The 14,151-nt window shown below is 40.6% G+C and overlaps 2 protein-coding genes across 2 annotated transcripts; one reads left to right on the top strand and one right to left on the bottom strand.

Moving 5' to 3' along the window:
* Positions 1–3,592: 3,592 nt before the first annotated feature.
* On the top strand, positions 3,593–7,487 carry LOC112280975 (uncharacterized). Its single transcript, XM_024516985.2, has 7 exons — positions 3,593–3,657; positions 3,900–4,027; positions 4,176–4,246; positions 4,548–4,665; positions 5,536–5,732; positions 5,960–6,130; positions 6,911–7,487. The coding sequence occupies exons 1-7, from the start codon at positions 3,593–3,595 to the stop codon at positions 7,136–7,138; spliced, it is 978 nt and encodes a 325-aa protein (XP_024372753.2). The 3' UTR covers positions 7,139–7,487.
* A 3,103-nt stretch (positions 7,488–10,590) lies between these two features.
* LOC112281175 (gamma-glutamylcyclotransferase 2-3) lies at positions 10,591–13,840 on the bottom strand. Its single transcript, XM_024517416.3, has 7 exons — positions 12,907–13,840; positions 12,439–12,557; positions 12,079–12,209; positions 11,913–11,969; positions 11,654–11,766; positions 11,408–11,487; positions 10,591–11,078 (listed from the first exon to the last, which is right to left on the bottom strand). Exons 2-7 carry the CDS (start codon positions 12,545–12,547, stop codon positions 10,861–10,863), a joined length of 708 nt encoding a protein of 235 aa, XP_024373184.1. The 5' UTR covers positions 12,548–12,557; positions 12,907–13,840; the 3' UTR covers positions 10,591–10,860.
* Positions 13,841–14,151: the final 311 nt, after the last annotated feature.

The following is a 14,151-nucleotide window of genomic DNA, read 5'->3' on the forward strand; positions in this document are numbered from 1 at the left end:
GTGAACAGATTAGATGTTGGGGCTAGATACTTACATTGGTATATATTTTGCTTAAAATTCATTCTTATCCATATTAAAACTGAATACAAGCAGTGTATACTAACAAAATGCAAGGATAAAGTATAATAGCGGATCTACTTTTATGCAAATCAATAAACAAGTTAGAATAGGTTTATTAAACAGTTAAACTGTGAGTTACATCATAACGTTTTACAATAATATCTAAATGACCATATGAATAAAATTTTATTTGATTAAACTTGTACTTTTAAGAAAGAGATTGTCATTTTGGGCATATAAGATAATGTTCTTATGTTTTATATACAAATTGGATAATTCAATGCATTATTAGTAAATAGATATATTATTAGTATATATTTTTTTTAAAGATGATTTGAAAGACATTTTTTTGATTTTAGATCACCAAGACAATTTTATCTTCCATATAATATTAGTTTTAATGTATATTTTGATTATAGGACATTAGTATTTGATAAATTGAGAAATAAACTCAATGCATTAAGATTCAACTCAAGAAAGAACCACTTCATACTATAGGCAATTTTTAAGCAAACAAAGAATTTGAGCAATATGATTGGTGGAGAAAAAAAGTAAAAAAGTAAAAAATAAAAAATAAACCACTTAGTCTTTACATTAGAGGCAAATAGTCAATGGACATCTTGGTTGAAAGTGTCCGCATGGCAACATTTTGGTGTCAAGGAGATATCTATTTGACAAGAAATTGAGCCAAACAAGAATGAGAACCCAATTGTCACTTGAGCCAACAATGCCAAAATTCATATTTATTATATTTTAATGGATTTTTACATTGACCATTTGTCCAATTCCATCATACGATTAATTGACTATACAAATTCACAATGCACGTCCACACAGTTTAACAAATCGAATAAAATAAGCTTGAAGGATGATAACTCGATACATTCATCCATTAAACATAACACAGGCCAACATCATAGTATTCGACGAATGAATGCATTCATCCATTAAATTTATACATGAAAACGCGCACAATTTTAATGCGTCTAATGGAGGCAGGGAGATGGACAAACTGGAGTTTGGTCTCGGCACGCGATCAATCGAGAGCGACGGGGGTGATGCTGCAGCGCAGTGCAGCGCATCAGGACGTGGGAGTTCCGGGCCACGAATGATGTGTGTGAACCGCTGACAGCTTGATGATGCATTTGAATTATAGTCGTGTTAGAATTCTCTCTCGGTGCCTTGCGGAATCGGTGCGGATCGTGGTGGTTTCACGGTGTGAGGGTGGCAGCCATTGCCGTCGGGATTCAACCCTTCTTCTCTTTCTGGCGGGTGAGGGTAATGTGAATAGCTGGATTCTCGTACAAATTCTCGCACAGGGGAGAGCCTATGTGTAGGAATCTGCACAGCGGAACTGCGCTTTCATTTGTTATCTTCTTCCCCGACGAAAGTGATCCTCGAGACCTGTTTGTGTCTGTGTCTGTTTTTCGTTCTCTTTCGTTGATGTCCCTTCTTCATCGATCGGTTAAGTCTGGGCACAAGTCATCGTTGTGAGCTGCGGTAGTCCTACAACTCCGTTTGCTGTTGTCGTCTTCTTTGGGTTGGAAAAGTAAATGAGTATTTTCTGTCTGTCTATTTGTGTATTTTAGTGTGTATTCAGAATTGTGAGAAATGTGTACAAAAAGACCCTACCTTTTCAAACTAAAGAAATGGGTACAAAAAGACCCTATCTTTTCAAACTAAAGAAATGTGTGTATGCACACATAGAGTAAAAAATAATAGTTAAAAAAAACATGTTCAACCAAACATCAAAATTGGTTTGACTATACAAATTGTGCAATTCAGTTTCAAAGGATCTTGAGTATAGAAATCTATCTATCAATAACCTTGGGTAGCACTTGAGAATGTGGAGAAAAGATAGTTTTGCCACCACCCAAGGTTAAGGGAAGAAATTAAATTCCCCCTTTTAATCTTCTGCCATAATATTTCAATAGATTGAGTCTAAGCTTAATCCCCAACCATATGCTATTGTCCAATTTCATTGTCTTATTGGATTAGTTCTAAATCCAGATATTAAGTTTTTGCTCCTTCACATATCTGTATCTTATTCTTTTAGCAACTTCAAGTGTATTGCTAATGCTAAGTGGATTGTCACATGGCAAAATATGTTATATTAAATGTTGTATGTAAGTCTACTTAAAACAAAAAATAACATGTAAAAATAAGTTTTAATGCTTCAAATGTTATGCAATAGTATTACATCTATTAAAAAAAATCACAAATGAAAGAATTAGACTTAGATTGTATGAATCTATTTGTTATATATATATATATATATATATATATATGCTTAGCATTAAATAATAAATTTTGTATACTTATTTTTACAAGTAGAAAGAATTTCAAAAATAAGTCTATTACTTTTGATCATATATTATTTTTTGTATAATTATCAATAGAATTTCGTTCCGAAGAAGTTCAAAAAACAATGAATCCCTTGCCAAAGTTGTAATCAGATAATGAAGATTGTATCTTTTTTGTAGTATGACTTATTTTTTATTATACTAAATATAATATAAAAATATAAAGATTGTACATCAATCTATGATATCGATTAAATTAGAAGAAAAAATAAATTGAATTTACATGTATTATTTAGATTAAATAAATTGGTAGTATCTACATTGGAAAACGTACTTATAAATTAACAAGTTTTTAAGGAACACAAAAATAAAAATGCATATTTAAATTAAAGTCAAGATATATTTTTTAAATATATTTTTTCTAATTTCTTAAGGAAATCAGAAAATATAAAAACATGACAAAGAGGATATTATGTTATAAATATAAAAATAATTCAAAAAGTGTTAGTTTCTAAGAGATGAAAAAATCTAAGTTTATTTTTTTTAAAGATTTTTATACTTTAATATTATCTAGTATACTTAATTTAAAAATAATTTAACATACGTCTTATTTATTCTAAAAATTGAGATTCAATAGTAGACAACGATGCATTTAAAATGGAATATTAATCCTTATACTATTCATAGACTTTATGTTGGGAACAAATAATTTCATGAACTACTCATTAATATTGGTGGTATTTGAAAATAGCACAACTGAATGAAAATTTCACGGAATTTTATTTAAATACATAAAATTAATATTAAAAATACAACACTTATTCTAAATAGTATATCTTGACATAGAGCAGTACTGTCAAGCAAAGTAGTTTTAAATATACCATCGACATTCATCCATAGAAAATTCGTCCAGAACATACATTCATCCAACGCACAGAACTTCTCCCCTAGTTAACGCCAAAGACGTCACGAATTAAATGCACTTCGTGCCGTCATGGCTAGTCCCAGCGGTCAGTGAGATGCTCAGGAAGCCTCAGGCGAACCAGAAGCATGTTGGAATTTTTGATAAATTTTTTTAAAGATAATTCTTTTTAAAGATAATTCCAACAATTCCAACAATTTTTAAAGATCATTTTTTTTTTAAGTTCATCAACAAACGCAGATAATTCCAGCCGGGTTAATGTCGCAACCTTCGTATGAAAATTGCTGCCCATTGTTTTCACTGTCATATGGGCCAGACTGGAGGGATTCAAGACGTGAAACGTGAAGCTCTTGCAGGAAATTCTTCCTCGTGGTGCTGAGCGAGGTTTCTGTGGAAGAGTGGGGGTACGACACATCAGTGTCCGATTGCTTTGAAGCTTTGATTATGACCCCCTAAAAATCCTACAAAATGGCTGGGCTTTTGAACCAACAGCTGAAGCTTTGTAGCTAGAATGGTATCTGTAATAGGACCAAAAGGTTTCATTACGTTATCTATGGATTCATCATATCCTATGGACCCTGACCGGCTTGTGTTTCCTACTCTGTTTACTGCAGCTATTTCCTCAATTGTAAGTACTACACGTTAATTTGTGAATTGATCACTTGCATACATGCTTTTAAATTCGTGGAAAATCAGCCAAAACACTTTCTGAAGAGGTTACACATCCCTTGGGAGCCCGCTGGTGGGTCTCGTTCTGGTTGCTTTCAGAGTGACCATGTCGACAAACACACACAAAAAACTTCATTGCCATCCGCATTTGCTTTTCACACATGATCCAGGAAATCGTGTTGTTAGTATGTTGACGATTTCGTTAGATCGTGTGTGCACAGCTTTGGAAGATAGTGGGCTTCGACCTCAAGCCGACGTGGAATTCCTCTATCTATGGAGGGATAATGTTTGGGTACGTTTGTTACGACCACACACATTATTACCTTCACTTTGCGGCAGTGTACTCAAGTTTCCTGTACAAGATGAAGGTAAGATGGTGCAAATTCTTACACTTTCTGTTCCTTACAGCTTTGAATTACTTCAACACGTTCACAGTAATTGACGCACCTCATTGCCCCCATGATTCCGATAAATTAAAACAAAACAAAACGATGTTATCAATTGAGGCTCCATGGAATGCCCATGGTTCGTGGCTGCGCGGTTTCGAGTCGCCGGACTTGTCCCTCCAGCGTGCATTCTGTTTAATTTTGCAGAAAGAGCATTTAAATCACCACTTTAAGAATGGGATGCACCACTACGGCTTCGGTGTGACGAGCTCTTTCTGGGTCACAGTGTTCGGAACGCTGCCTCCGGCCAAGGATACTCACAAAGGTTCAATGATTACCAGCCAGACTGTGATGGAATCCATCTCTCCAACAACAAAGGTTCACTCGACAACACTAATGCGCAAAAAAGAGAGTGGCCGTGACTGAAAGATCACACACACCTCAAATAAGTTCTACTGCTCGCTCTGGAATCAGACCCATTCAGAATATTCCTCCACTAGAGGTCGCCTGAAGCCTTACCGCCACTTTAATCATTAGATGAAATATTCGAGCTTTTCTCTTGCCTAGGGGCCTAGTAAAAAAAACAGATGCTGTAGAAAGTATATTTTGAATACTAAAAAAAAAAAAAAAAAAAAAAAAAAAACACCAACTCTGGCTTGGATTGCGGTGTCGCTCGAAGAGCCCTGGCCTTGGAATCCTTGCCGTTAGAGAAGGAAACGCATTTTTTGAAAAAAAATATACGAACAGCCTTTCGTTCAATTCACGGCATGTCTGCTTCTGCATTTGAATACTCTGCTCGGATCTCGAAATCCCGACGCTTCTTCGGATCCACATGAGTCAACAAATCTCTCCCGTTTATCCCCCTTCCCCACCTAAAAGAGTGACCAGTCCTGCTTTTAAAGGTCAATAGTCATTTTCTGCAGAACAAGCACTTCAATCACCTCGAGAATTAACTCTAATACACCATAATGAACAAAAAGATTCACAAGTAAAAAATAACTAATGGCTCTGAAGGGTTTAATTTAAAGTACGTTAAAATTCGACTGCAACATGACCTTGTGAAACCGCCACGCCTTGCAAAGATTCCATTCAAGGTTCCCCAGGGGCTACATGACGTTCCCCGGTGAGGAGCAGGCGCACTCTGAGCTTGAGGAACGGACACGACCCCTGCAATGATATTTCAAATCCGTGGGAGAGAAAAACGCGGGAAACGGCGAAACATTCGTTCGCAAGCGCGGGCGGGTGTCGAAAGTGGGGCAGGTAGGGCCGTTGTGCAGTGAGAGGAGAGACTGCCCGCTTCTTGAGGGCGACGGAAGAACAGTCGAACCACCGAGCAGATCCGCACCCGCCATCGTCTTCACACAACTGAGAGGCCCCTCCACTTGGAAGCAGGTCAAGTCAAGAGATCCACGGAACAACGTTTGCTCTAAGTCTCCAACCCTCTCACTCGGTCTCGGAACTAACCAAGAATGGCCGCGGCGGCTCACACTGAATAACAGCAAATTCCACGTATTGTTTAATTTATAGATATTTTGATTTTGATTTTGTTTTGTTTTGTCTATTTTTTTTTTTTTTTCTCGCTCCGACTCGGCTACGCGTTGGCCGCAAGGTGTGAACAGGCCAGCGCTCGGAAGGCGCGGGAGGGCCTGCTGGTTCTTTATATGCCAGTTAGGAGGTTGGTTGGCGAACAGAACCATTGCAGTAACCTCGAGCTCCTTTGCCTTCTCGCTCATCTCTCGCACCGTCTTGCTCTTGCGTCTGCGTTGCCTACATCTTGCCCGTATCTCAAGGTACTGGAGATTTCCCTCTCTCAATTCTGGTATGTACTGTGAGCCTCGATTTCTAAATAGTTCCATCCTTTTCCCCTAATATTTTTGGTTGTTGTGTCTGTTTGTCTTGCGTGCTGCGGAGGAATGGGAACTTGAGTGAGTGTGTGTGTGTATGGGGAAGGTTTCGTTTTTCTTTCAAGTTGCTCGAAGTTGAGAAGCGCTGAGGATTAAGATCTGCATCTGCAAACTGAGGTTTAGGTTGTCATCTGCTTATCTATTTGTTTGTAAATTTCTTTCTCTCCCGTTGTATGGTTCACTTTCTTTCCAACAGAAGGTGTGACAAGAGTCTGTCGATTGTTAGGCCTAGTTTAGGCCATGGGCTGTGGATTGTAAGTTTTTGGTAAGTTAACAAGCTTCGCAACGAATGCCTCCCCGTATTCTCTTTCGTTTTGCAGATTATCTTCTAGATACATCACGGATCAGACACCTGAGAAGTATATTTTACTCATTCGTTCTCCTTGATTGGGCCTTTCTTCTTGAAAGGGATTTTGTGTGATCCGTTGAAACTGAGCATTAGGTCGGTGTATCTGTACATCGTGTGATCACATGCCATTACATTTCGTTACGTCTCTTTAGTATGGTTTTAGAAATTTGAACTGGCCCTGCAGATCCTGAATATCGGAATCGGGGGGCTTTTAAGCATGTTTGGTTTGCCGTTGGTTCCAAAGTTGATAGTGCTTTGTCTCCTCAGTCCTGCAGTGAAGTGAGATATTGTGGCTGATCTGTGATGTTTGTTTGCAGTTAAGCAGTTTCTTATCACCAGTTCAAACGATGGCTTCCACAAGCGTTTTGAGGTCCGTTGTAGTCATCTTCGCAGTTGCGTCTAGTTTGGTAGCAATGGCCAATGCACAGGCTGCCTCTCCGTCACCTGCACCTGACAGTGCTGGTAACTTATCGATTGTGCCTTCTATTGTAGCACCCGTAATGGGGATGGTTATTACGTTCTTCGCGAGCCGCATGCTTTGGTAAGCATGCTGAATGTCTGGCATCTCGAATGGGAAGTTACACCCAAGCTATGGAGAATAATTTTGTAATGTAATTCAGGTTTCGGCAAAGGTCGGTGCCATAGAAATTGTTTTGTACGGCACAGGACCTATGAAGCCATGTTAGACCAAATTTTTTGCTTGCTTCACAAGGCGTGTCATTTGTGCTCGGTTCTTTCAGAACAGAAATACCGTGTACAGACTTTTATAACCTTGATGGAGGCATAGCGAGTAGATTTCGAGTCCTCGGTGGAAAGCTTAGTCAACTGATTTGTTATTTGGCTTTTCGTAAATTTGGACGTTTCTGGTGAATAACATTATTTTCATTCTATTCATTTCGGATTGTAGCAATTTTATCTCCGCATACTATTTAAGAAATTGCTTACTCTACGTGCATGGAGCTTTACGATCAGATTGTTAACATCATCACTTGCAAAAATCTTTCACCGCAAACTGTGTTTTAGTGCCACAAAGTAATGTCAGTGAATATCTTCTACAGCCGTTATGAACCAATTACTGCTCGAACTTTACTCATCGCTGGGTACCTTGTCTTGCAAATTACATCTGAACGCTTCTGTCGATTATGAAGCATGTGCATGGGAAACCTCGGAGTGACCCTTCAAGTATGGGCTATCTGAGTATGTCACAATTTGACACTAGCATTTGACTTACTATTCGGATAGTGATCGGTCAGATGGTAACGCATGCATTACAAGAATCGCAGCACATCGTTTGCTTCCCGAAACCGTGTTCTCATCGTTTGCTTCCCGAAAAGACAATTTTACCCTTCCGTTTTCTAACAATCATGTATCTGAACAAAGCAATCCAACCTTGCCTGACCATGTGTGATCATCGCTTAGTGACGATGTTGCAGTTGCAACGTAGATATCGTCCACAAATTGTTCACTCGTCTCTGTGAACCACTAATTGAATGCAGTGCTTGGCGTGAACAAAACGAATCTGTCATTAGATTTCAAGCTGTGCCATGATCCATGACCTCTCTTTCAACTGTCAACTTCGTGCAATTAGATGAGTGGACTTCAGCTATACCATCATCTGGTGAATTGCTGTAATCTCTCTGTTTCCAGACTCAGTGAGACGCAGCATCGCTGAGTGTTTATTGACATAGCTGGAAAAGACAGGGCTCCATCATGATATGACAAGTCATGCACCATGTTCTCATCAAATGACAGAGGTATCATGGAAAGTTTCACTTGCCTGGAGCATTCCTGCAATTATCCTGCACCACTTTAAAAAATCCCCTGTCATCTATTTTTATACATTCGATTCCAGAAAAATCGATAAGTAATGGTGTCTGTTAATGTGTAGCCCCTTTTACAAAACTTTGATTCGTAACTAGGGGCAAGGATTCGCGCACACTAATTCATTGCGAGTTTAATTTCCCTCAACATTTCTTGAAAAGGACTATATTGTATTATCGGTAGGACCTCTTAACAGACATAATTTCTCTTGAGACTAGCGCATCGTCAAAGCTCGCTTGACGTGTACTCCGCACTCGGTCAGTGTCTGTGCTACTGGTGGAAGGTTCTCTCCGACATGGTAAACTGCTCATCCTTTGCGTTTCAATGACGGACTTGGTTTTACGTTAAACGGAAGTTTCGGGCAGTTCGTACGCTTGGCAGACGTTGCCCGAAATCTCCTACAAGCGCTTGCGAGTCAACAAAATCGCACGCATTCCTGGAATCTGCATATGTACAGTTCATTACAATCTGAGGCAGGTAGCGGTATGCGAGTGGGCGGCTGTTCAAGTCGGTTGTCTTCACGTTGACGTTAGCTTTAGGGTTGATCGATAACAACTCAGTGAAAGGAGGATGAAAGCGCGGGGTGTAAGCAAAAGCAATCCTCGCTAATCTTCTGCCCGTGGAAACTGCCACCGTATCGGCTTCCTGAAGCAGGCTCGTTAGAAATTTGTTCCCTTGCTCCAGGTCATTACTCAATCGCCTCCCTCGCCTTTCTCGCCTCGTGCTCTGCCTCTGTTTACGCCTGTCATCCTGTTCGTGTTGCTCATCACATCCCAGATTGTTGCCTTCGATCCTGCCATCCCACGCCACAATTCATAAACTTTTCTTGAAGACCTTGCGCCGCTGTTGTATGTTCAGTGTTTTTTCTGTTGTCGTAAATTTGCTCATGCTGTCCGTTTGCATTGCATTTGATTCAATTTTATCAGAGCCCGCGATATTTTGATTGCCTTGTGCACTTTTTTTTCGCAAAGATACGGTTCAGATTGCTTTTTCTCACAGAACTCTTGTTCTTTCCTTATTCTTGCTACGCGTGAATTGTTTTCACTTCGTCGGATTTAGTGTTCTCAGATTTTAAGAATTTTTTCGATCTTTTGACTAGGAGGGTCCATACCTCAATTCCTTGATTGTTTGGTTTGCTGTCACAATTTTGCCTAGATGAACTGAAATTGATAACTTTGGGAGGGAAGATACCTAGTACTTTCGCTCGGGATACCTAGTACTTTGCTTCCGACGGAACACTCTATGGCCTCACAAATGAAAGCATCAGTTTCCGCAGAAGATTTTTCTGGGAAGCTTGTATCTTGTAACAACCCTCCTGTTGGGTGAAGTTTCCATTCTGCTGACAAGGTCGGCAGGTTTATATCACGTTTCCAGAATGCAATGGAAGCTGAGCCGAGAGTCTGCGCTACAAACTAATTGCAGGAGCATTTCTCCATGGAGTGAAGACGCAATGCAGAAATATTGCTCAAAATGTCTGTCTAGCAGGGTAATTCTTAACGTTTTGATTCCACATGGGAAACTTGCCAGCTCCATCCTTGATGTCCAAAGCTCCAAGCAAATTTTTCTTCGCATGCTTCGTCTTCAACATCCATCACGAAGACATGTACTAAAATTCTCTTTGGAAATGTGGATGTCATGCGCCGATACACGTGTTTTCAGACTCTTAATAGCCAGAAAAAGTAACTACAACGATTCGAAACAAGTTACCATGGAGAACAACTGCTGCATACGTAAGTGAGACGCTAGAAGACAGCTGATATTCCACCTAAGTCGCCTGACAGTGACTTGTCAATGTTGGAGAAAACTCAGTTTCATTGGTGACAATCATGGAACTACAATGCCACCAAAGCATATTATCCGTCGTTCACAACTTGAACACAGCCCCAATTGCTGGCCCTCCTCAAGAAACTGAAATAAGTTCCTTTTAGGGAAGTTGGGCACACGACGTGTCAGACTCTTAAAGCTTGCAGCAGACGGCTCTGATAGTTTCAAGAGTAATGGGGCTTTTAATGCGTCCACTCACCAGTCTTATCTGGAATAACGCCTTTATAACTACAAAGAATCTATGTTCATGGAGACGACCACTAGCAATTCCCAGAATTCACAAGGAGCACTGATTCATAGTGTCAAACAAGGTTTGCATGTCATTGTCATAATTGACATACAAGTTTAAAGGTGCCGGTTAATAAACAAGACAATTTCGAACCAACTTATCAGATTGGTTAAAAAATAGGTTGGAAATTAGATAGCCAACTCATGAACATAGCGGCACCAATAGGGCCACAACGGAAATTGTTAATGAGAAAAATATGTTAGTCTGAATAATGTGTCAGTCTTAGTACTGCCCCTAGAAAAAAGGTTAGAAACAGTGAAGGTAAAATAGACGACGACATATCTTGTGTCTAGATCAACAGAATGTAGTCGTTGATACTATAAGACTATTCCTTCATATCTTTGCTAGAGATGGTCCAAAGCTCTCTAGTAACTTTCGACTATTGTAGTTCTCATACTGCTTCTCATCCTCGTAGTCTTGCAGCAGCTTTACATCTTCAAAGGCCTGTTGCAATCTCCCGTCCTCAAAATCTCCCATGTTCCTATCCTCGTACACTCCTAAGAGCTTCCGAACCTCATTGGCAAGCTCAATTATGTATTCGTCTTCACAGCCTGCAGCAATTGTGCACAATCATCGTCGCCTTCAACATTTTGAAAACCAAGTGATGTAAGGTATAGAACGATAGAAAACCATCTCTACACTCTGATAGACATCTGGACTTGTAATCTTAGGAGACACAATCTAGCTTGAAGCCAAAAATACTCCAAGTGATCTCTAGACCAACTACTTCCAAAGTCACAACGCACACAAAGTAGAGCTGAACAGAAGCGGTTTTCCTAAAAGCAGAGCCTCACTTATATGTATGACCATCACATTCAAACTATTTGTCGAAAGTCAACTTGGAGTATCTGTTCTTAGAAACAATGAGAAAGTATTTTACCAATTCCGTAAAGTGCTTCTTCTAAGCGGAACAAATACTCGTAGTTTGGGCCTGCAGGACCTCTGGCAGTTGCAATTTGGCTGCCATTTTCAAAAGACATAGTAAGAATATGCACAAGAAACAATGCGAATCACCATTTTTAAATACAGAAATACCGATGTGTGCAACTACCCTCGCCTTGTAAAAATGCTACAGTGCCACAGCTCAAATAGAAAAGCATAAACAAGATAAAAACAAACTCCTCACCTAGCCATGTTCTGGAGGGGAGCTGGCCCTAAGTAGTATCGATTTTTCGATCTGTTTGGAGATCCAATGTACACCAAGACCCCTGTGATTACCGGCTCTTCTGGCGACTCTTCCTGTAATATTATATAATAACCATTGTCAAGGGCATCAAATTTTATATAATGCAAAAGGAAGAGGGAGGAATAATGTCGCAAATCTCAATTCTTCTGGATGATCACAGAAGTTTGGCCACACGAGACAATCCAGATGTAGAACTTACGGTGAAGAAGTCAACAAATGTACGCAAGTCGTACTCAAACTCTCGTAGCTCCAAATACTGTGCAAAAAGAACTGAATCATCAGGACCTCATGACTATTGTGTTCAACTTTGTAAGTTGCGCAATCCAAATCACATTCCTCATTAGAGGTAATAATCATGAGCTTACAGAGAGCACTAGCTGTTCGGCATCATAGCCTGATACTCGGTACGCACAGCCCGCCACATGTGCACCTTCTTCGGGCTCAAGTGTAACCGTCCGTCCTGGGTAGTCGGGAGTTCCTCGGTGATCAGTACTGGCTGGTAAACCACAGCAAAAAGGCATTAGAAGCTGCTCGGAATAGATTTCCTGGACGGTCCGTGTCATAGTTCTGACAGAAGGGAATAGCCAGTGACCCTAGTCTACTGAATAGAGTCGGCTCCCAGAACATTCAGGAGGTGGAAAGTGTGCATAAACTGGACGCTTGACGGAATCACGAGGATACTCTGATGGCGATTATACTCCAACACATTGTTGTTCCCAAACTACCTTGATTGAATACACGTGTGTAGCCTTTGATGAACCCTACCACACGTTCGTCATAATCAAAACCCGCCTTCCAAATCAGAGAACCATATCCAAAAACCCAAAGCACCATACTTCTGGACCTGTTTCAAATCCGCAATGTCGAGAACATCAGAGCTGTAAAAGCAAACTATTGCTGAAGAGACATTGAACGCGTGTAACAAGGTAATAGAAATAATGCACCAGTAACGCGAAAATCTTCAAGCACCTTCATTAACCAATCTCCACACAATGTCTTTCATACGCACGAGGATTTCTAAAGCCAGTTGCAAAGAATGAATGCGAGTAAGAAACAAACGGCAGGCACGACTACTCCTACCAGTAATACAATGTGCATGCGTTTTGGCCTTAGCTCTCGCGGTGCACTTACGTGAGCTCAGCACGAAGTTGAGTCAAAATGTGCAGGATCAACTCATAGAAACGACATTTTACCTGCTGTTGGACTTGGTAGCTTTCAATACCCTACTAAGTCGTGAACGCTTTACTGAGAACCAAAATTGCGCTCCAGACTGTAATTGTAGCCAGGAATACTTCCAAGCAGCACTGCAGTAGGAATCAATGCCTGAAGGATGCCGCACAGATAGAGAACGATGTCTGTGGTTTTCCTTTACTGAACCCAATTCGCTACTTACAGCCTGATGACTATGCTCCTGCACTTCACAGCAACTCACTCTAAGGGGTGAACTTCAGAGAATCAGCACGACAGAATCAGCTGTGGACACACGCGCAGTGATCAGATCTACTGTTTTGATGGCCTCGAGGTTAACGAGCAGACTGCGATACTTTGCGCGAAAGAAAGCGCTCAAAGTCCTACGACTAATATCTCTTTCTCAATTGCGGGCTGCGTGAATGATTTCAATGCTTCTCTGCAAGTGATTATCTCAGCACGGTTAAAGATATGACCAGTGAGAGTGACAGACGAGTGGCAGAGTGAGCAGCCGATACACAATAGAAACTGGGAATGTAAGCCGGGCTTTTAAGGCCGAGGCTTTGGAAATACTACCAAAAATATGTCATGCTATACCGTAGGAGGTGGGTACTATTTGGCCAGCCTTCTATTTACTCCACCGTGCGGTACAGCATGCAAAACCTGCCGTCAACATGGCATTCTCAACAGACTACTCTGCGGTTGCGCCCGACAGGACCAGCCACCCAGATTGGAAGACCACATGTGAAAAAACAAAAACAGCGCCTAAAAGATATCACAATGCCTTCTTGACAGGCAACTACGATCTTTTCGACTCCCACCAGATCAATTAATTTGAATAAAACCCCCTTGTTTCCTTACCATGCGCAGCCAAAAGAATACGAGTTAACAAAGACGAGAGTTCGGCACTAGCTCTGCAGTCCACCAGCAACTCCCACATCGGGATTCGCATCCTCTCACGCGATTTTGAAACACGACAAGGAATACGATCTTGCTCATGTTGTCGACGAAATGCGGACGAAATTATCTCTTCTGGACGATGAATGTCAGAAGGAATGAAGAATATTCAGGACAACGAGAAGATTCGAATGAGATCCACTGCGCGAATCGGGAAGCCTGACTCGCTCAGTCTCTTCAAGGTGACTTACTATTGGTCTCCTCGTGCGTATCCCACGCCACCTTCCCTTTGAAGACTAGGTGGATGGATGGCTGGACGACAAAGACATCTCTACAGATTCTTCAAAAATCAA

This window comes from Physcomitrium patens, chromosome 4 (genome assembly GCF_059467195.1).
Source record: "Physcomitrium patens ecotype Gransden chromosome 4, ASM5946719v1, whole genome shotgun sequence".
In the NCBI taxonomy this organism is placed as follows: Eukaryota; Viridiplantae; Streptophyta; class Bryopsida; order Funariales; family Funariaceae; genus Physcomitrium; species Physcomitrium patens.